The following is a 22,220-nucleotide window of genomic DNA, read 5'->3' as shown; positions in this document are numbered from 1 at the left end:
AAACCCGAGCATGCTGGGGCCACCGTCACCCCTTTGTTTAGGGGACGAAGTGCAAGCAGCCCACCCGCACGGACCACCTGCCTGTCTTCCGGGGCGGCCCCTGGTGCCGGAACCCCCTGCGCTGTTCAGCCACCCACTGCCCCGCCCGAAGCGCCCCCCCTGGATGCCCTGCCGGCGTGGGAGACCCGCTCGGAGGGAACGCGCGGCAGGACGCACACCTGCCCGGTCCGGGGTCTGCAGACAGATCACGTTTCTCAGAAAAGCACGGTCTTCGGAGAGTGTCCCTGGTAACAGAGCCTCACGTCAGAAGAGGGCTGAGCTCACGGGGGCGGGAGTGAAGGGGACGTGCCCCCGCCTTCCCGCTCCGAGCCCAAGTGCAGGACACACAAGGCGATGGACACTCGCCCCAGAAGCGGTTCAGAACACGGTCCTCCCGGGGCTCCCGAGACGCAGTTCTCACGTGACACCAGCACCGGGTCCCTGCCCAACGCGGAGCCTCAAGCGGCAGCTCCGGAGAAATCAAAGCCGCCTCTAGCTTCTCCCTCCGCGCCTCCCCTGAGAGGGGTGGCGTGTTCTGATCCACCTTCATGAACAGAAACCTGGGTCCCACCGTTGAAGGTCGTGACTACTCCTGCCCGCTTCCCACTATGTGTGCCCGCGGGAGAGGAGCCGGGTTGCTGGAGCATGAGTCCTCGCGTCCCAGACGGCGTGCAGCGCTGACGTCACGTGAGCATGCAGCACTGACGTCACGTGAGCGTGCAGAGCTGACGTCACGTGAGCACTCGTCTTCACGGGGACGCGCACGGCTCGGCGCTGCTGCGTGGCCCCCGTCACTTGCTCTGCCGCCGCCGTCCTGCGAGGACCCCGGTCAGGTTGGGTCGGGGCCTCCCTCCTCCAGGGTGACCTCATGCTCACCTGACCCCATGCGCCGGGCTGGACGAGGCCCCCAGCCCTGCCAGTGCTGTTGGGGGGCCGAGTCAGGAACGCCCCCAGGCTGTCCGTGGGGACCACGTGGCCGATGCCCATCGCTGCCCGGCAGGAAAGGGAGCCCTGCGTCTCCAGAGGCCAAGCGGGGAACCCGGCTACAGGGCGGCTCCCTCCCCTGAGGAAGATGCGTCAGAGAAAGTCGGGCGGAACAGAGGGTTTAGAACAGATTAAGGGTCTCGAAATTCAAAACCAGCCAGGTGTCGATCGACAGTCACTGCTCCTGCCAAGAACCTGGAAGATCTGGAATGAACGGAGACGACCACAGAAGCCAACGTGAGGCCCATAGGAGGTCAGAAGCGTCCACAGGTGCTTTCCAGCAGCCCCGATAACCACACTTCCAAAACAAGAGCCAACACGTTGAAACAGATGGAGACTGGAAAGTCTCAGCAAAGCGATCAAGGCGGTGAGTTACAGAGCAGACACAGGGAAGCTTCAGGGCGAAAAGCAGGACCGCTGGAGGCAAGGCTCAGGGAGTAAAGGGGCGGACAGGGGATGAAGCCCCCGTGTCATCGGAGTCCCCACAGAGGAGACCCAGGGCGGGGCTGAAAAGACACAGGGACTGACACTCCCCAGAGCCAGCAAGTCACAAGCCTGCGGGTTCAGGGAACAGGGCACTGCCACATCTTCCTGTCCAGACCGATGGTGAGGTTCCTCGCTGAGTGGAGCGCTTTACCTGCAGGTTAACCTCAGGGTTGTAACTACTGTGCTCCCGGGACCTCAGGGTTCACCTTCCTGCAGTCACACCTGATGTTAAGAGCAGTGCCCAGACAGTAGAGCACAGGCCTGTGCGTTTCTGTGCTTTTGCCCGACGTGGCTGGAAGTGTGGACGTGCGCCCGCGGCCTGTGTGCACGTGCGTGTGCTTGTGTGTGCACATGTGTGTATGTGCCTGCGTGTGCCCGCGTCCTCACAGCGCTGGTCCCTGGAAACCAGGTGGCCCGTGGAGTTTGGTTCGGGCCCACAGAAGTTCACGTGACAGCTGAGGCCGCCCTACCTGAACCAGCCCCAGAGGGTGGGATGCTGGCCCCTCACAGCAACCTGCCGCCTGTGAGGGTCCTCGGTCCTTGTTTGGGTTTTGGTGACGTCGCTGCTGCCGTTTTTTCTGTCCTTTGTTCTTGTTTTACAACAAACTCCTCTCGGACGGTTTCCCAAGAACAGCCGGGTCTAGGTTCTCCTGGACACACTTCCAGCCTGACCTGTCCCGAGGCAATTTGTAGGAGCAAAACAATACCCCCCATTTGTGCAACAGGGATGGTCCTTCTGGAATGAGTCCCAACAGGGATTTACTGATCTGGGATGTGTTTCAAAGAGGCTTCAGCGAATGGAACTCTGTGTCCTCTGCTGGTTTATTTCTAGTTAGAGTGACGCCCATGCAGGTGGTCCTACTTCTACAATTTGCTGACAGACCAAAAGCTAGGGACGCTGCCCGTGGGAGCCGTGTCCCAGGATTCGTGTGACCGCGGGCCTCCAGGTTCCCTCCAGGTGGTTGACACGTTAACACTTTAAAAAAATAGGTTTTGACGGGGGGAAGTATTGTGACTACCTGATTAATGTTAAACCTCATTATTAAAGAATGTTTGCTCACAGTTAATACTTTGTTCTAGTCCAAAACGTACATGTGCAGCTGGCAAGGAGACGCTCTGTGCTTCACGGTGGACTTCGCTCTGGGATTCACCTGCTTTGACAGCAAGACAAAGGTAAGGGCCAAGCATCTGGCGGTCGGCGCCCATCAGCGGTGCGTTTTGTTACATTTCAGGGCCATTAACACCTGTGTGCGTCTCATCACCAGCCCCGACAGTCTCGTGTCCTGTGCAAGTTATGCTTCGTGGTGGACCTTCTCTCTGAAGCTCAGGGTCCCAGGATCTCACAAGCCCCAGAGCCGGGCAGGGCTGACACCACACCACGTGGTGCCCGTGGGCAGGTGCCAGGGGTCTGGAGTGGGGAGGGGGAGGTCGGCAGGGCTCTCCCGCTCAGGGGGAGGACCCTCCGCAGCGACTGAGCCCTTTGGGGAGACCCCTTACCCCTGCTGGACCTAACACCTCACCTGGGTTGTTAGGTTGGGGGGTCGACACCTTGGTTGGGGGGTCGACGCCCCACACCTGGTGGGGCTGACCAGGTGCTGATTCCACACCTGTGAGCCGTGACGGGATTTCAGTTTCACTGGACATTGAACAACCAGCGTGAGGGATGGGAAATGAGACCCACTCCCATCAGCATCTCGAAGGGGCCTGGGTGTTCACCCAACCACACAAGTGCTGAGAATTTTGTTGCAAACATGAAGCCAGTATTTTGTCCTTCGATATTTTTAAAATCCACTGTCTGCTAATTAGGAGCAGAGGTGAGGGGAGAGCACCGGTGTGATGGGAAGAGGAGTGAGACCTGCCAGGGACACGGAAATGTCGGCTTGGAAGGGAGTTGCTACCAGCATCCAGTGGGGAGGGGAGAGCGATGAGGTCAGACATCCGCAATGCACGGGGCGGCCCCGCAGAGCGAGCAGGGAACCCCGTTCTGGGCAGGAGTCCACACCCGTCACAGAATTCTGGGCCGGAAACCCACTGTGCTCTTGTCACTTCCCTTCCTCCCAGGAAGATGGTTAGATGTTTCCCCAGTAGGGGTCCACCGACCGTTTATAATGACGAGAGGTCTGCTTGCATAAAACTGGAGTTGAGAAGGCTCTCCTGTCTGCCATCCGACATCAAGGTCACAGAGGGGACCAAGGCTCCCGACCCCGTGCGGGCATCCTCCCACGTACCTGGTCCACCCACGGTTCCCACCAGCTCGGGCTCCATGACTCGCTGTTCATGCTGTTTGGCCTTTAGCCAGACATGCACGACCTCCTTCCACGTGTCCTCGGAGACAGGGAAGTGACAAAGCACCTCCCCCAGAGAAGGGAGAAGCCCTGAACACAGTTGTTAACCAGCAGCTCTGATTTATAACGTCTGTTTCTTGCTTTGTGGTTCAAGGAATCCTGTGTGTCAGGACATCTAAGCCGAGACTTTCCAGAGTTCACCTTCAGGGTGCGTTTCTGAAGCCAGTACCCACTCCCCGGCTGCTCCGGGCTCTGTGCAGGCCCGCCTGCTCAGTCCAGGAGCAAAGCCTCCACTCCTTGTCTGCTTTTCCGTGCGCAGGTTGTTCCCAGCCGGCAGGTCTGGTTCTTTGGTCACAGTTGGCATAATACCCGGCGCCCAGTGAGCTGGCCGGGGTCACCGTGTCTCCCGCGGGGTCCCCGCTGTGTGGCCTCACTCTGTCGGGGCCACACCGCACCCACCCTCCGGGGCCAGGCCAGGCCGGGGAGGGGTGTGAGTGATTGTGAGAGGTCGGGAGCGAGTGCCTGGCACTCTCCCTTCCAGGGACTCCGAGGCCCAGACACTGATGTTCCCAAGGCGCCCGCAGAAGAGCCCGCTGGCACGGCGCCGAGGACGGGAAGCCGCTTCCCTAAAGGCCCCATGTCCCTCAGGCCTGCAGCCTGTGCAGCCGGGTTAGGTCTGGCTGCGTCGGAGGGGCTCCCCCGGAGCCGCTGGGGGGGTCTGGGGAGCCCGTGGGTGGCCTGCGACGCCCACACCCTCTCTCCTACCTGCCCACTGAGCTTCCCTGCCTCCCTGGCGGCCGCGGGTCTTTCTGTCTTTAGGGCGTCGCCCTGTGCGTGGCCCGCTGTTTCCCAGCGGCAGGCAGGCAGGTCCAGGCCCGGGGCCCTTGGGAGACTCTTCCCAGCCCTGAACCCCGCACGTTTCCCCACTTCGCCCTCACGCTAATCGAATAAGACTTGAAACAGGCACACTGTGTTCTTACCGCTGTGCACGGCCGGGCTGCCGTGTTAAATGTCCTGGTAACCGAACCGCGTAACTCGACGAAGCTCTCCTAGTTGAAATAGTATTTATGGGTGGCCCTGCCTGCCTCACTCTGCCCAACACGCGGGGCTGCCCGCGCCACCCCTGGTGGAGAGCGAGCGGCTTCTGCAGCCGCTGGGCTTGCGGGAGGCGTGGGCAGCTGCGGCTGTTCCCGGCCAGCACGTCAGGGCTGAGCCCCGCCTGGAGCTCGCCCGCCGCAGGTTCCGGGCACCGCAGGCTCTGCGTCCCTGCCGCGCTCAGCAGAGCCCTCTCCCCCTCGCGTCCGGTCCACTCTTGTTCAGTCACGTTTTCATAAAGTTCCAACTAAGCCTTCTTTTTGCTCATCCGACCCTCTGGTTCAGACTCCAGAACCCTCTCCTGACCTGTTCCCCTTTGAAGGTGAACTCTTGACTCCACATTTTTCTTGTGATTACTTCTTTATTTCAAGAAGTTCTGGCCTAATACTTATACATTTATTTACACAGTAAACAGTAGACAGTAATGGAAAATGAAACCAAAAACTGACAAAGGAAAAAAGAAGGTTATTCCGGAGGCTTGTTTCATGGATTCCTTTTGAAATTTTATTTTCAGAACTTACAATATTTGAATTAGTTTTGAAAAACAAAGCTTTCTCAACCTAACAGTGAAGAGTATACCAGTGGGTTGTAAATATATAAAATATTTATACTTTTACTTCATTTGATGTGTCTTTTAATGTAGGAAGACATTTGCAAGTCCAGTACTAATAGGATTTCAATATTTCTAGATTAATATGAAATAATTATGAAAATAATTAAATAATTACTGAATATGAAATCATTATGAACATTATGAAAATGAGGTATTCTCCATATGCCCTTTATGTAAGTCATCATGCAAAAATTTGGGGGCCCCAAAATATTTAGATTGGGATTTATCACGCCTATTTTCACAAGATAATTAGCACTCCTGTACCACATTACACTGTTAGATCAGACCGTTTGTGTATGATGTGTGGGTAAAGCTAAAAACGTAGCAGTGCTACTTACTAACCAAATGCTTTAAAAAAGCCCCTAGAATTCGATAACAGCCCACATTTTGATGCTGGGCATCTGCTGGGCACTCACCTCAGAAGCACGCATGAGGTCATATTTCTTAACTCCCCACCCCTGTGCCTGGCAGAGGAGAGCTGAGCAGTTATTTCCAAGCATGAGTTCATTCACCATCAATTCTCCTTTTCAACATTGATAAAGATGAGTTAAGCTGAGAAGATCTGAAATCACAGGGGAGAAGAAATACGTTTGACCTGGAAATTTTTTCTGCACTTACAAAGTAAGTAAGAAGATCATTATCTAATATTTTTAAATTTCCAAACTATTCTTAAAATATTAAGCCAGAATGAACTAGAACTCCATCTTTGGTGGCCCCCGCACTTCCCTGATAGAAAAGAAGTACATCTCTGCCCATTTCCAAACTGACCTATTTTGTATTGATCCCTCTGGTTTAGGGCCAACCAATGCCCCATCTGCGCTGTAATTAAGCAGAAGTGGGAGAGGACGTAACAAGACTTAGAAAACTGCGTGTGGACCTCAGACCACACGTGGACGGGGCCACGGACCAGCCCCTCCTCCGGGCTGCGTGTCCTCCACGGGCCGCGGACTCTGCTGCTGCCCGTGTGCACGGCATCAAATGTTTGGGACCTGGAAACAAAGGGAAATTCTCTCCATGTTTACTTATTACTTGGGGCGTTCGCCTTGCCTCTAAATGTCAACGTGCATCCACATTTTCTTGTTACCTTCTGATGGTCCCCGTGCACAGCAGAAAACTGACATCTCTGTATCGGGGGTGGGGGGTGGTCCTCGTCACGGGCCTCAGCCCCTACGTCACCCGCTTGTTAGGCTGAAACTTGACGATGCTGCAGGGCTGAGCTGAGACCGAGGTGGAGGAACAGAAAGAATAGTTTTGGGGAAAAAACCGGGAGTTGACTTTCCCATAGGAGGGGAAATGAAGAGTTGGCTCTGGCCTGAGTGGAGGAGTGAAGAGGGATTCCACAGGACTGCCCAGGAAAATGCCAACTGGTGAATCTGCTCTAGTGTCTCATCCTTTTCTCGTAAAGTCTCTGGAACCGCTAGTTGGGTTATTTGTTGAATGTTTTTATAATTATCAGTTTATTATCAATTTATGTCAATTATCCACTATCAGTGTGTAATAATAATTAAAATAATTCAGATTTGCTACAGAGGAAGGTTATCATCATTAACCCCCTGCAGAGTCATAAAAATAAAACATAAACGTTAGCATGTTTCCTGTAACACTCGCTTAACTGTAAAACTGTTCTTTAATTACTGAAATGCTGGAAAGACATTTTCTGTCTTCCAAGATTGAGTTCTAGAGATCAGGGTTCCCTCCAGCCTTCAGACGGCTGGCGGGGAGACCCAGGGCCCCTCCAAACACATCCCGAGGCTGCTGAACCAGCCAGGACATTGCTGGGCTTAGCGGTCAGTCAAGGCGACATCTCTGAGCTGTGAGTGGACAGCGTGTCAGGTTCTGGCCTGGAAAGTCCAGTCGCACAGCAAAGCTCAGAGTCCTCAAGTTAGACTGTTACCTGGAACCACTTGTAGATAAAATGTGGAGAAATGTCATCCATAATGGCAATGGGGAATTCTTTTCTTAAATAAAAATTACCGTTTATAGGTACTTAGAAGTTGAGAAAGAGTTCCGAGAGGCCACCATTAGTGACTTGAAGATTCCTGATTGCGGGAAGGGAAGGGGGCCGCCCCCGAAGGCTGTCCTCCAGCTCCCACATTTAGGACATCTTACCTCACCCCAGATGGGCCACCACGTGACATGAGAGCATGATTTTAAGCAAAGGAGCTGTGTGTGTACGTCTCACAAGCTTCATTTCCCTCATATCACCTTGCAGGACAGCTTCAGTGTAAAAATAACGTACCAAACAGCTAACGATGATGCAGCTGAAGGACTGCATCGTAAGGACCACTGTGGATTCTTCAAACGACAAGCAGGGCTTTCACAGGGATTGCTGCACTTTTTTGTCTATACTATTTTTTTCCCAATATATCCTGCCCGTAGTTTCCTTTATTATTAACAAGTTACATTAGTATGGTACATTTGTAACTATTAGTGGACCAATATTGATAAATTATCATGAATGAAGTCGACACTTTATTCAGATTTCCTTAGTTTCTACCTCACGCCCCCTTCTCTTCCCACATCGCATCCAGGATACCGTATAACGTTTAGTTGCCATGTCTCTTGACTGTGACAGTTTCTCACACTTCCTGGTATCTGATGAGCTTGACAGTTCTGAAGAGCAGTGGTCAGGTGTTCAGTATTTTGTAGAATTTGCCCCTCTGTTGGGATTTGCCTGGTGGTTTTCTCATGATTAGAATGAATATTATTAATTTTTACCTTAATCGAAATTATACGTGTACAAAGTGTTAAAAGGCTTATTAGTACCAACAGATGTGTCATGGAAAAGCAGTCCTCTGAACTGCCCCTTATCACTCTCACGCCCCATGGCCCCCTCCGTCCACAATTTTAGCTGTTTCCCCGCACTTGCTGCCCTGTTTCTAAGTCCTGTTGCTCATCTTGCCTTTTTTTTTTTTTGACAGCCGCTTATGATACCATGTAAATGATGGTTGGGTAGGTTATTCCTAGAATCTTACGACCACTGAGCTGTTCTTCTTCATAAGCAAATTTGAACACCAGGTGATGTTCTCAGAGCAGTCCCGGTCTCGCTTATTTGGTGAGGAATTTCGCAAACCATTATATGCTGTCAGATGCCTCCGGCTCCTCCGGATACACGCCCCTGTGATCACAGGTTCCTGGCAGGACAGCTGGAGGGTGGGTAGTTTTAAAGGCAGGTGAGATTTGGGCTGTTTCCACAAAATCCTTGAGGCTGAAATCACAGCCGTCTTTCCCTGCCCTCCAAGGGCAAGCCGGGGCGACGCCCTGGGAGATGGGAGCTGCCCGGGAGGGGGCGTCGCAGGCGGCCTGAGAGCACTCCCCGCCGCCGCCGGTCTCATCTCCGGTGCCGGGTCCTCCTGGCTGGGCTGTGCTGTTGCTGTGGTTTGTCCTCTGGCTTATGTCAGTGGGCCAGCAGCCCTCCTGCAGCCTCGGCTACCGCAGTGCTGATGGAAGCGGCTTCTAGCGGCTTCATCCTGGGTGGGTCCAGTGACTCTGACCTGAGAGGGCCCTGGTGCCCGAGTGGGGACTTAGCGTGAAAGTGCAAGCACTGGAGTCACTGTTCCCCGAGACCCCACGGGGTTCCAACTCCTCGGCATCGAGAAGGAATATACGTGGTGACACTTGACCGCGAGCTGCAGAGCCTCTGTTCCGCTGCAAGATTCAATATAAAAGAAACATGTGCCAGGAGCCTCGAGGCCAGTGCGAGTATGAACACACGGGCCGAGGAGCTGATGGGATGACAGCGCCTCTGAAACTCTGCCCACGTCCCAGCCTCTTGGCCTTTTGTGATACTTAGAGAAACGTATGTTCATTATTTCAAAATAAATGCTTTTAATACAAACTTATAGCTTGCTAAAAAATAATGCTGTCCTCTCTTGGGATTCTTTCTGGGAAGATAAAGATTTATTACCATAACGAGTCTATAATTAAAGGCTATCTTTTATAAAAGGCAGCCAAGTCTTTATTTGCCGCAGCCTTTCTTTTTTAATTGAAGAGTAAGTGTTCATAGAGCACACATCATCTCTAAAGTACCTTAGCAAACATGAAGCAATTGTTGCACTAGTATTAAGAGGTAATAGCACCTACGTTTTTCAGCTTGGCTCAGGAGAAACCAACATTGAGTGATTGGAACTTAGCCTGAGGAGGGGGCGGGAGAAAGGTTTTCATTTTCTCTGCACTGCTCACCGCGTCTCGTGTACTCTGTGTAGCCAGACCTGGCCCTTGCAGTGGATTCTTTTAAGCTTTACAAGAAGAAAAGGGAGCAAAGCGCTTATGATGCTTTTAAACGTTAAGGAAAACCCAGGAGAAAGGCGGTGCGGGTAGCATGGATTGAAGAGGAGACCACAGGGGCCTGGGCGCTCGGGCACCAGGACAGCCTCCTTGGAACTTGACGGGAGGGACCCCCAGGAAGTCTGGTGGTTTGAGGGGCTCAGTCTCTTATACTCGGAAAGAGAAGGTGGAGATTCTAAGTCACCACGTGCTCAGTGTACATAAGATAACGGAGAAAATGTCTGCATTTATTTAAATAGATTATTTAACATATTGACAGATGTTAGTGAAAGAAGTGAGCTCTTGTGTCTAAACCACTAATAATTGCCTTCCTTTACAGAATGTGCTCTGGAGGTTTAAATTCTCTCAGCTGAAAGGATCTTCAGATGATGGGAAAGCTCGGGTGAAGCTGCTGTTTCAGAATCCGGACACCAAGCAGATCGAGATGAAGGTAGGAGCTCACCCACCTGAGCCCAGCCTCGCCCGAGTAACCAAGCGTCCGAGGGTGGAGGGAAAATAATCAGAATCGGAGTGGGAACCCTCCTCAGAGATCAGCAAGGATGTCACGAGAGCCCGTAGTATGTCTCCCGTTAGAGGCTTTAATGTCCTAAAACTGTAAAATCATCGAAACATTATTTGGTTCCACTGAAAGTCACAACTTGCTTAGTCAGTATTAGCAGAAAACAATATTTAAAAATACAGGGGAAGTCGGTCCTTAAAGGAAGAGTTTTACGAACCGCCTTAAGTGATGGATTGTCTGTGGTACCAGGAGCAAACTGCTCTGTTAATTCAGAGGATCTTGACATAACTTACAAAGTCATTGCATTGAACTATCGTTTTACTATGAGCAACTGTTGATGTTTTCCTTACTTTATGTATAACTGTGTTGTCAACAACCCAGTTTTAATATAAACTAAAGACAAACTGAAGGATAAGTTCCATACACAAAACCAAAAGAAAGAGAAAACAAAAACGCAAAACCTACAAACACATATTGTTTGGAAACTGACTGTCAGCACTTTGCACGCACTTTTTGATGAAATCCATCAGAGGGACACAGCTCCTGTGACATTGTTATATCCGAATACTGTGTCAATTTTTAACACCTCTTCACTGAGGTTAATGAGATAGTGCACCACATCTACTTTTTTTTTTTAACCACATCTACTTTTTAAGTAAAACTGAGATTGTGCAGAAACGCTTGACATTATTCTGTTTAGGGAGTGGATGAAATCAAATCAGACCGTAACCACTGTCAAGGCTTTTGGGTCTGGAGGTGAACAACAGGGCAGCCAATGGGACAGTGATGCTGGCAGGAACACGGGTCCCTGGGCTGTGATGGAGACGTGGCCACTCTCAGTCACGCCACCCTGAGCGGAGTCCAGTGGACATTGCCACCAGCAGAGGGGGGTCCGAGGAGAGCGGGGAGAGGGAGGGAGGCTGGAAGCGATTGTACCGTGTGTTTGGTACTTGATCTGCATGGATGCGGCTATCACAGCAGATCCTCCTCTGCTGACGCATTGTTTGGCCCTTCACCCTAGGGACTGCGGCCGGGAGGAGCCCCAGGACCCCTTCCAGGCTCAGGTCCTATGCCATCCGTGTGAGCCGGGGGGCCACTTAGGAAGCTAGCCCCGCAGTGCACCTTGGGTTCCTGTGCTCACGGGTTCCAGGGACTTTGTCAGAGCACCTGATGTCCCAGGACACGGTCACGTGGCACCTGGAGTCCCTTTTCACAGGGACTCCTGTTTCATTCGATTTAAAAGTATTTATTTTTTGATGTTTAGTCAACTCTTGGTTATCTGTGTTGGTAAAGGGGGTAGAGGCATTGGATGGTCTAAACCAGACAGTCTGAAACAGGTGGCGTAAACTTTGGGGCGTGTGTACTGAAGCAGACTCGGTTTCTTTGTGGCCCTCAGTTTAGGCAGCTTCAGTTTCCATTTTCAGGCAAAGAGAAAGTTCTAGAGAGTCGTGGAGGCCATAGGGGCGGATACAGGATTTGCAGAATTGAAGCTTAAACAGTCTGCAGGTGTCTCTTTATGAAAAAATATACAAAATTGCAAATGCGGTAAGCTAACTAGACACAGAAATGAGTATCAGACACATCACACCTCCCAGGAGACCCAAACTGAACCCATGTCCACATGAACCCTCCCCCCAGATCCTAGGACCTCCAGCAGCCCCCCGTGCCTCCCCTCCGGGGCCGTGGGGTGCGAGAGAGTAGGGCAGAGGGGGGCCGAGGTCTCAGCAGGTAGCACAACAACCAGGGGCCCCTTGCTCAGGCCCCTCCCGGGGCCTTGCAAGTGGGGATGAAACGGGACAAAAGTAGTTTCCATGTTGTCACACGGAGCAGGAAACGTGCACGTGGAGAGCCTCTAATAAGCACGGGCGGCGGTTTGAAAAAACTGCTTCAGGCTGAGGTTCTGCGTTTATTACAGCTTGTGAGACAGAGGGAAGGTTGGAAACGCCAATCAGGAATCTAGAACCCGTGAGAACACCTGTAGCTACCGCTGGACTTAAACCAGGAGCCGGGCGCTGAATTCTGAATAGGACCCAGGGCTATGGCCAGTGGAAGGGAGAGTGGCATGATGTCCTCAGTGAACCGAGAGTTTCAGAGAAAACGATTCCTATTCATTGAGTTTCGTTACGGGAGTGATAGCCGTGGAGCAGTTAACCTTTGAGTGTTTATTGAGAATCTTCATGGGATGTTTAACGATCGCCGCCTCAGGGATGAACATGAAGAGAAAATGCGTCCGAGGGAGGGTTTCTGGGGCTTTGGGAGCACAGAGGGGAGGTTATTTTTTCTATCCATTATTTACAAAAACGTTGTGCGGTTCCGGGACGTGGGCTGAGCCCACAGTGAGGCCAATGGCTGGAGCTTTGGGGCTGCAGTCTTTTTTAAAGAAAGCATTTGCTTTCCTGTTTTCTACACCTTTCTCCTAAATGAAGAGTGTAGCATAAAGAAGCTTTCTGAAATGAAGGATTTACTTGCCTGCTGATCTACTTAATAGGTTATAAGCGAATCACAGTTAAGTTACAAGGACTGAATTCGGGGTCCACTGCAGGGAGGGACGGTGCCCTTCTACCCCCGACCCCTTTCCTATGCCCGTTGTTTGTATTTTACACGTTCCTCTATGATTTCATTTCTGCCTCTAGACTGAGCCGTCAAGGGCAGCTTTTCTTTAGCTTTTTATCTTCAGAACTTAGTAAATGTGTTTTAAATGAATAAATTAATGAAGAAAGAAAGAGCAAGTTAGTATTGAAAGAACTACCAGATACACTCACAAAAATTGTTATCAGTTTCCAAGGAAAAAATTGTTCCAATTATCGTGAAAATCCCCGACGGCTACAGACCTCTGCACACGAAGGTTTCCGGCGAGCCCAGTTGAGAATCCACGAGGCGGATGCTGGTCGTTGAAGGCAGCGCACTGTGTGATGAAGAAGAATTCTGTCTTTAGGAGGAACAGAGGCGGGTGTTCTTCACTCTGTGATGATCCGGGAGCATAAACTCCACTGGAAACGGCCTCGGCGTCGCGAGTCGCACAGACGGTCAGACGTGGACGGCGGCGGCTGAGCAGGGGTACATCACGCCGCTGCCGGCTTCAGCGAGTAACCGTGGCGGCGTCGGATTGTGGAGAGATGGTGGAGGGAGACAAGGCCAGGTTCCTCCTGAAGATGGAGTGAAGCGGGGCCTCGACAGAATAGGGGACACGCGAGTGCAGCCCCTTCCAAATATGGGTCTGAAATTGGCCTTAATCTGTTCTCCCGGAAGCTGGAACGGAGCAGAGCTTTCCTTTCTTTGCTCTTCTTTTCCCTTCCTCGCTCCCTTTCTTCCCTCCTTCCTCCCTCCCAGGTCCCCTGCGTGGTCGGCCAGTAAGGTGCCCCTCCTCCGCATGGGGACAGGGAAGGTGCACCAGTCCCGCTGCATCCAGGTTAGAGCCCAGCATCACCCGGCCGCCTCGCCGCTTCTCACCTGCTGGCCTCTGACGCCACTTCTCGGCTTTCTTCCTGGACGTTGTGCTTCCCGTAGACATTTGCTTGGAAAACATCGGTCAAAGGTTTGCTGTGTCCGAGGGTCTCTGTGCAAGGGTCGTCTTGGTTACGACACCTGCCTGGGGACCCACCCCTCCCTCCGAGCCTTCCTGGGCCGTCAGGCCTTCACCGCGGCCGGCGGGCGGGGGGATCTTTTATCGCACCCGTTACGTTACAAGCCGCCGCTGTGCTCAGTCCTTCCTAAGCACGACTGCCTCATCCCCACGACCAGCCCAGGAGAGAAGCACTGGCATCACAATATATGTTCAATATGGTACAAAACAGATTGTTCAAGTCGGCATAAAGTTTACGTTAATTCACGAACAAGCCACAACGACCTCCCCAGACCTCAGTACGTGAATGTTTCTTCCACCAAGAGAGTCAGCCTGTCCTTGAAGCTTCGAAGCCAGGAATGGGCTTCTCCTCTCCAGCTATGCGAGTCCTAGGTGGCAGTACTTCCAATGCAGGGCGGTTCTGTCTGCATATGGAAGATCAGTGGTCCAGTGTAGCCGTGCTATGGAATATCTTCTCTGGACCTCCCGGATGACTCGCGGCAGCTTCTGCGTCACCTTGCACTTGAACCCTTCTCCCTGCCCGGCTCCACCCGCCACATGCCTGCTGGATGCCTCCAGGGCAGCTCAGCCGCAGCCAGCCCCTCCCCTCCACCCGCTCTGGGGCCCCAGCCGCGCCCACTGGACGCGTCTCCTCCGGGGTTGATGAGGCCCGGGTGCCTCTGTGAGGTACCACCCTGCTCCCTGAGCTCCTCCAGGACGACATCCCCTACGCAGAGCCTCCGTCTCCGAGGGGCACACAGACCACCAGGCACCACGGGGGATGCGGCCTGAGAATCTGCTTTTCCAGGATGCTCCCAAGAGGTGCTGATGCCTCAGGACCGCTCGGTGTAAGAGCTAGTGCACTAGGTTTCTTCTGGAAGGTTTTGTCAGGAAACAGCGAGGGCCCATTGCACCAGTTTGTCCTGGATTTCGGTGCCAGTTCTGTGACTAGTCCGCCTCGTCACCTCGCAGAAGTTACTTAAACCCCTAAAACCGCCATTTCCTCCTCTGGAAGATGAACTTGGCACTTTACTCGGCGTGTCCTACTTCACTTCTGACCTTTGAGGCTGACGATGCTCTATTAACAGACGGCTGGAAGAGGACCGGCGTTGGCTAGGTACCGATGCTGTACCGGAAGCCACGCCTTCCCTCCACGCCTCCTGTGCTGGCCCGGCTCCGTCCGGGGCCGTGTGCATCACACCCCACGGGGAGCCACTCGGTGACGTTTCAGGAACTTTGCCAGCCTGTCATCAGTCCGTGGGGAGTATTTACAAACACCACAGCCATCAGCAAATGCTGCAGCTCAGAGGCCCTGGCACAGCACTGCCTGGGCCGCAGAGTCCACAGGTGGGAGACCCGTATCTGATCCCCTCAGTGGGCCTGTCTCCACACTCAGCGGCTGGGCCCCGAGCTGAGTTCCCTGCAGAATAACACGTGGTAGATTGTGTTCTGTGCTTGGTTATCCCTGCTAATTGTCACATCCAGTTACACTCCTTGGGGGCGTTTTCTAAGGGAAATTACAGCGCGTATTCACTTATCCTAGAGACTCGTTCATTTATTTAACAATAATCTCTTTCAAGTATAGCTTTGATCGGCTTCCATGTTGAATTCTTTGGGAAGGGCAGTGGTTAAGGCTCCCCTTGAAATACAGTCTGTGTCTGAATTGCTACAGCTGAGTGGAAACTGGTCTCTTAAACGGTTACAGACTTTAAACTTTCCCCCTCGTGCACTGGGCCATTAGATGACAATTAACGAAAACTAAAAGCCCAGGATGGCTACCGCTGCTCGGAAGGGCTGTCTGTCATCTCACAGACAGTTTTGGACACATGTCTGCAGTTTGCGCAGCAAGATGGAAATAGAGGTAGTGCCCTAAGGAAATGTGATTTCTGCGCGAGGAGATGTATTGAGGACATCCGGGCAACGTTAACACTTACACGTTCATTGAAAGTGTCACCCTTGTGATAGATGGAACATTCCTGAGAGTAAGGATCATAAAAGAAGAAATGTTTTCTCAGGTTTGGGTGACCTCAGTCTTCATAGTTTGACGAGGCCAGTATAGACCCTCATGGCTTCCTGAGAGTTTCCGCTAATTAAGGAAAAGATCAAGGTATTAAAACACTTAAAATCTGATAATTATGCCAAGCTGTAGATCATATTTAAAATCAGTGTTTCAGCCACCATGAAATGTTAAAAGACTTTATAAAAATCGAGCTCACTGGGACAAATAAATTGCAGAGGAAAGTAACTGGGTGACAGGGTTCAGTGGGTGAAACTCACAGAACATGAGATAGAACTTGCTGGCCATGTGCCCCAGCCTCTAGCTCACCTGCCGAGCACGCGGACACACACATCCATGTGCACGAACACTTACAGCACACGTGTGCGCGCACGCACACAGGCACACGTGCGTGCAGAGCGTACACACACGGGCACATAAGTACAGGGGCACAGGTGTGCACATACGTTCACGCATGTGCACAGGCGCACATGCACACACACAGGGTGTAGCACGGTTCATTCTGCTAAACTGGGAACACGGTGAGCCCTGCTGTGTGAGAGCTCTGACAGGCTGCAGTGGAGGCCGGAGTCCCGACCTGGTGCTGCCGGTCAGGTGACTGAAAGCCCGGCACAGATGGAGTCAGGATGCGGAAGAGGACCTGAGCGCTGACCTGTGTTAGTTACAAGAAAATCACGAATTAAACCCAATCGTCAGGATATCCGTGCAAAAAACCCAGAAAGCCAGTGTGTTCATGTTTACAGCCGCCTTTCTTAGTTCGTGTGTATTTGTACTTACTTGAGTAACTTCCTTGTGGTTCTAAGAACATAGAATCTGTTAAATTTTCTGTCATGTGTTTTTCTAATATTTATAATATATAAGTACATTCTGTTTTTTCTTGCAGGAGCTGGAGTTTCAGGATCTGACGGCTGTTCTACACTGCATTCACTCCTTCATAGCAGCGAAGGTGGCCTCGGTGGATCCGGTATTTATAGACAGTCAGAGTATTGCCAGAAAGTACCTGTATAGCAGCTGAGCAGTGCTTCTGTTGAGTCTGAAATTTAAATTATTTTCTTAAGAAATGAATATTTCCTGCACAATATTGCGACTTTGTGTGATTTTATAATGATCCTATAGTTGTGATACCAATAAAACATGTCACTAGTTTCCAGAGATGGGTCGGACTTGTTGCATCTGACAAGGAGCACAGCCTCCGCTCAGGCAAAGCTGTGGCTGAGAAAACTCGCCTTCCCTGTGAAGTAAGCCGCGTCACCACAGTCCTCCAGACACGTGGAGGCGCCAACAGCACACACGCCGCTAAGACCCACATCTCGTTTCCATTTCTATCTCCTTACAGTCGAAGAGCCCCAGAGCGTCATCACTTTTATTTTCCCCAAGAATGGCAAGTTCTCCTTTGGATTTCCACCATGGTTTATCCCAGGACATTGGATATAGTTCTCTGTGCTGTACAGCAACTAGGGATGATCCAACTAAGTGAAGTAAGTCAGAGGAAGACAAATATCATATGATATCACTGACATGTGGAATCTTAACAATGTTCCAAACGAACTCATTTACAAAACAGAAACAGACCCACAGACATAGAAACAAACTTACGGTTACCAAAGGGGAAAAGGTGGGTGGGAGGGATAAACTGGGAGTTTGGGATTAACAGATCCACACCACTATATATATATATATATATATATATATATATATAAAGAGAAAGATAAAAAGATGCAGGGGTCATTGGCGGCCAACTTGATTTCACTCAGAAAAGCCTTTTCCTCTCAGTGGCCAAGACCCTGCTGGACACAGGGCTGTGGACACAGGATTCCCACCTCAGGAGGCCTTTCTGCCCACCATGGCCAACGTGGACAAGTGAACACTGGGCCACTCGGCAGCCCTGCAGACTTGCGGTGGCGGGGAAAGGGACACAGGCCACCCATCAGAAGCACAGCTAAGTCAGAAAGAGAGACGGGATTGGTGAAAATGCACCCTAGAAACTTTGTAAAGCTCCCAGCTGGCTAACCCTGGGATAAAACTAGCACAGCGTATGTTCTAGAAGACAGCACTACACTGAGGTTAAAAGACTCCAAATCCAGGGAGACAGAGTCAACAGAGCTGGTGTGAGGAAAACGTGGAGGTCTGAGGTGAACCGCTGATGGTAGGTTTATTTATTCAACAAACACTTGCGGAAGGTTCTTCGGGGCAGGCGCTGTGGCTGGTCCTACAGCCACAGCAAGAGGCGGCTGAGGACCCAGTGCAGGCTGTGGGCTCGGACGAGGCCAGGTGGCCTCAGAAGGCCAACGTGACAGGTGACGGCGGCCGAGGCAGTAGCGGAGATCCACCCTCGTGGGTCAGTTCAGACATGGGATGTGGCCTTCATGCTTCCAGAAGAACGTTGGCATATTGGTTCCAAATAGGCATCATTTTGTAATATAACACGTTTTGTATAAACTACGACTGTCTACCACAGGTTAGGAATTCTAGATTTTTGTATAGTAACTAGGAAGCTGGTTTACTTTAAAGCCCTGGACCATTCATAAATGCGATGGTAGTTGTACCACGTTAGCAGGATTTCCAGAATCTGGCCTATAGTGTCCTTTTTTGTGTGTTTTTATTTTAAAACTCAAAGGCAATACCCACATGACTTAGAATTTCCTCACTCTTGATGAAACAGTGCTTACTTGGAAATTTGGATAAGAGTGAGCGTCTTAGTCTGTTCGGGCTGCTGTAACAGAAACCACAGACTGGGGGCTTACAAACCACAGACACTCATTTCTCCCAGTTCTGGAGGCCGAAGTCTGAGATCAAGGCGTCTGCAGACTCCAACCCCTCTTCCCGGTTCAGATGGCGTCTTCTCGCTGTGTCCTCACCCGGAGGAAGGGGTGCTATAAGGTCACCAATCTCATGAGGCTCCACCCGCGTGGCCTCATCAGCTCCCAGAGGCGCTGCTTCCAGACACCAGCACCCTGGGGGCTTGGCTTCCAGAAACAGTCATAGCAATAAGGAGGAACACAAATGTAACTGGCTTTATACAGCTTTTGTATTTTTTTTCTCCAAGTGGTGACAGTCTGGACAGACTTTCGTGACTTTTTGAAGTGCAGGTGACTCACAGCTGTGTCCCAGAAGACATTCTTTTCTTTGTTCAGAAAGCACTGAGAAACCCCTGCTCTGCTCAGGGCCATTAACCATTAACTGTTGCAGGTAATTCAGGCACAGAGAGTTCAGGGTCGTGTTCACAGTTGTAGGAACTCCCCGCCCAGCCTTCAGTCTCACTGTTATTCCCCTTGTCATTAATTTTTTCTTTTGTTAATTTTGTTTTCCTCTGTATTTTTGGTGTCATTAATTTCAAAGGTCAATGGATAATTGAAGTTCCCAAGCCTGAATGTATTCCAACATGTGCACTGACATACAATTGTTGGTCATGCCTGAAACCCCAAACAATGGTGAGAGGAACATATATAGCCTCAGAATATTCAAGGAAAATATGAACGGCGTTCTAAAAGATAAAGTAAGCTGCTACCTACAGTATGTCTACAGCGTCCATTTCAAATTCATAAGTAATATGCTAAGTGTGATAAATTAGCATCATTTTATGCTAATAGGTATAGAAATGGCTGTGTTGGTTTAGAACTCTTTTCTCCCCTTGGGAAGAAAAACCACCTTTGAAGACTCTTCAGCTGAACGGAAGAAGCAGCACCGTCACCCACCTGGCCTCTGCTTCTCTCACCCTTTCCCTCTCCCTGCCCATTGCATGCGTTGGGACGCAGGTAGAGTAACGCTGAGAAGAATCAGCTGCAGCATCAGCAGGTTTCTCCCTGCTCAGGATTTCAGAGCCGTCCAGGGCTTCCGCTCACGGGGTTGTGGGTGAACCGCTCTCAAATGGATTTCTGCCCCTAATCAAAGAGTATTCTAGAACCAGGACTGCAGCGGTGAGCCAAGCAGACAAAAACCTTTGCCGTGTTCCCCAGACTGGAGCCACAGTTCCAACGGGGAGTCCTGAATACGTATTCTGGGTGCTCTGAAACAAGGGAGCAAGGCCTCCAGGACGTTGAATCAGCAGCAGGCCTCCTCGGACAAACTGCTCTCGGGGTCAAGGCTTTGGACGCTCTCTGCTTCATAAGGTCACGAGGATCCAGTCTGGACAGAGACGCTCTTTATGCCCAAACTGCTGGAATGCGAGGAACTGGAAACCCCCTCGAGTCCAGTTCCTGTGCTGCAGCCGTGTCACCAGCTCCTCCCTGGCGGGACCTCTGGTCACCTCCATCATAAACCCTCCTGCCCCTCCGGCCACGGGACAACCCCGGCCAGCCCCAGGCTTTTGTGTGTGTGTTCCTTTTCGTTTTCACTGACCCGGCGGAATTTTTGGCTGAGTTCGTCTTTTGTTGTTAGTCGTGGATAATGAATTTTCGAAGTGTGTTACAGACTTACCAACCCACGACCTCTCAGGGAAACAGTCCCTGCTGTGTTGGGCTTTCCCTATCTAGTAGAACCAAATGTTGGCCCTTTAGGGTCTAACTTTCAGCAGAGAATATCTGAAAACATTTATGCAACATTGTTGACAGAGGAGTTCTTTGGAAAGAACAGCACACCTGAAAAGGTGAGCCCTTTCATTTGTAGATTTATCTTTTAAATAGATGCATGCGAATTTTAAACATCGACACAAAAAGATTGATTAGTGAGTTTTTTCATTCTTTTTTTTCCCCATTTTCAAATTTTAAAAAGAAAAAATTATCATGAAGTAAATTGCATCAAATTACTTCCATCACAAATTGCTGATAGAACATGTAGAAGATGAAAAAATCACACTCTTAACTTGGGTCTGCGTTAGCAGAGTAAGTGGTGGATTAAAAACTCGTCTTCATGATGGAAGAGAGGCTCTATTCTGGTTTACAGCATCTACGCCATCCCATGAAAATGTATTCAGAGGCAGGAATCACTCAGTATTTTCAACCCTACAGCTCCATCAGGCTTCGGATTCTAAGTTCTATTTCTGTGTTTGTTGAGGCTGCTTGCTAACCACGATTCTGCGATATTCCCTTGTTTTGCTAAATGGCCTCAGCTGCAAAGCGCAGCATGAGGTAAACTTAGAGCCAAGATTCAGCCAAATGCTGTCCAGCTTGTCTCCGGAAGGTGAGGAGAAGCGGAGATGGAGGTGAGGAAAAGCGGAGATGGAGGTGAGGAGAAGCGGAGATGGAGGTGAGGACCCAGGAGGCTATTTCCAGTCACAGGGGACGCGTGTTTCCCTCAGTCCCTTGGGAGTGAGGTCCTGAGTCTTTCATTCAGGACGCTTGTGTCCCTCGAGTGTGTCTCCTGGGCATTGGGTGCAGGCTGAGCTCTGACAGGTGCCTCCTACCCGGGCTGGGGTGGGAGGTATCAGCTCACAGGTCCCCCTACACCTGGGAAGAGAAAGAGGAAGGAGGCCCCGGCTCTGCCGTCTGGGGTCCAGCTGTCCACTTAAGTACAGCCCGGCCCCGAGGCCCCTGGAAGTGGGGTGCACAGTCCCCTTTCGCCCGCAGGGCCAGCCTGTCCTCCCCAAACGCCTGCCGGGAGCGAAGCCCAGCTCTGACCTTCAGCCGGTCACCCAGTGCCAAGTGCTTTTATAAAAAATGTGCCCCTCTTCCACTCCTTGCAGGAGAAGCCGCCGCACGAGTCCACACAAACGGGACTGAGCGGCCTTTCTGCCCTTTCAGACAGTCCACGAGGGACATTCCTACAAGTCTGTCTGATTTGAGCAAACAGGTCATTAAGGGGCTTTGGCTCGTGTCCTCAGAGGTTCCATTTCTGCCTAGAAGTGACCCGGGACGGCCTTCCACTTACCATGGAGCAGTGATCCTCCTGGAGCTCCTGGACCTGGGCCCCGTGTCGATGTCACCCGCAGGGCACCGGGCACTCTCAGCGCCGAAGGGCCAGGGGTGGCGGCCAGGTGACGGTGCTCCTGCCAGGGGGGCCCAGAGGTGGCCATGGACACAGCCCTACTGCGCGGCCAAGGCCCAGGCCGTAAACAAGCAGGGCCGCGCCTTCTGAGCCAAACCCAGGCCCGAGCCCCCCTCCCCACTCCCCCTCTCTCCCCAGAGTGGAGAATTAAGGCATTTAACCACAGGTAACGTCCCGAGATCAACCAATGGTATTTCAGAACTGAGCAACCTTAAATGCTTCTGGCAATGAAAGAAAACCAAATGCACGCTTCTAAAGAACTTCCCGAGGGCCGTGGCAGCGTGACAGACAGCGGTGCAGAAGCACGAGCACAGCTCTCCTGAAAGGTGGTTTATGTTCTGGCGATGACAACATAGATAAGACAGAGTTTGGTTGGAAAAAGGATACATGCGTCATTGGTACCCAACAGTAAATTAACACCACGGTGAGAG

At 51.5% G+C, this 22,220-nt stretch overlaps 1 protein-coding gene across 1 annotated transcript in view; it reads left to right on the top strand.

Moving 5' to 3' along the window:
• Positions 1-16,882, top strand: part of SNTG2 (syntrophin gamma 2) — a 197,772-nt gene extending 180,890 nt beyond the window's left edge. The window contains exons 15-17 of the mRNA XM_060027648.1: positions 2,590-2,682; positions 10,109-10,219; positions 16,751-16,882. Of these exons, the coding sequence (XP_059883631.1) occupies positions 2,590-2,682; positions 10,109-10,219; positions 16,751-16,882 (336 nt within the window). The remainder of the gene's footprint in view (positions 1-2,589; positions 2,683-10,108; positions 10,220-16,750) is intronic.
• Positions 16,883-22,220: the final 5,338 nt, after the last annotated feature.

This window comes from Delphinus delphis, chromosome 12, assembly GCF_949987515.2.
Source record: "Delphinus delphis chromosome 12, mDelDel1.2, whole genome shotgun sequence".
Taxonomy (NCBI): Eukaryota; Metazoa; Chordata; class Mammalia; order Artiodactyla; family Delphinidae; genus Delphinus; species Delphinus delphis.
This window is presented reverse-complemented; position numbering and strand designations above follow the sequence as displayed.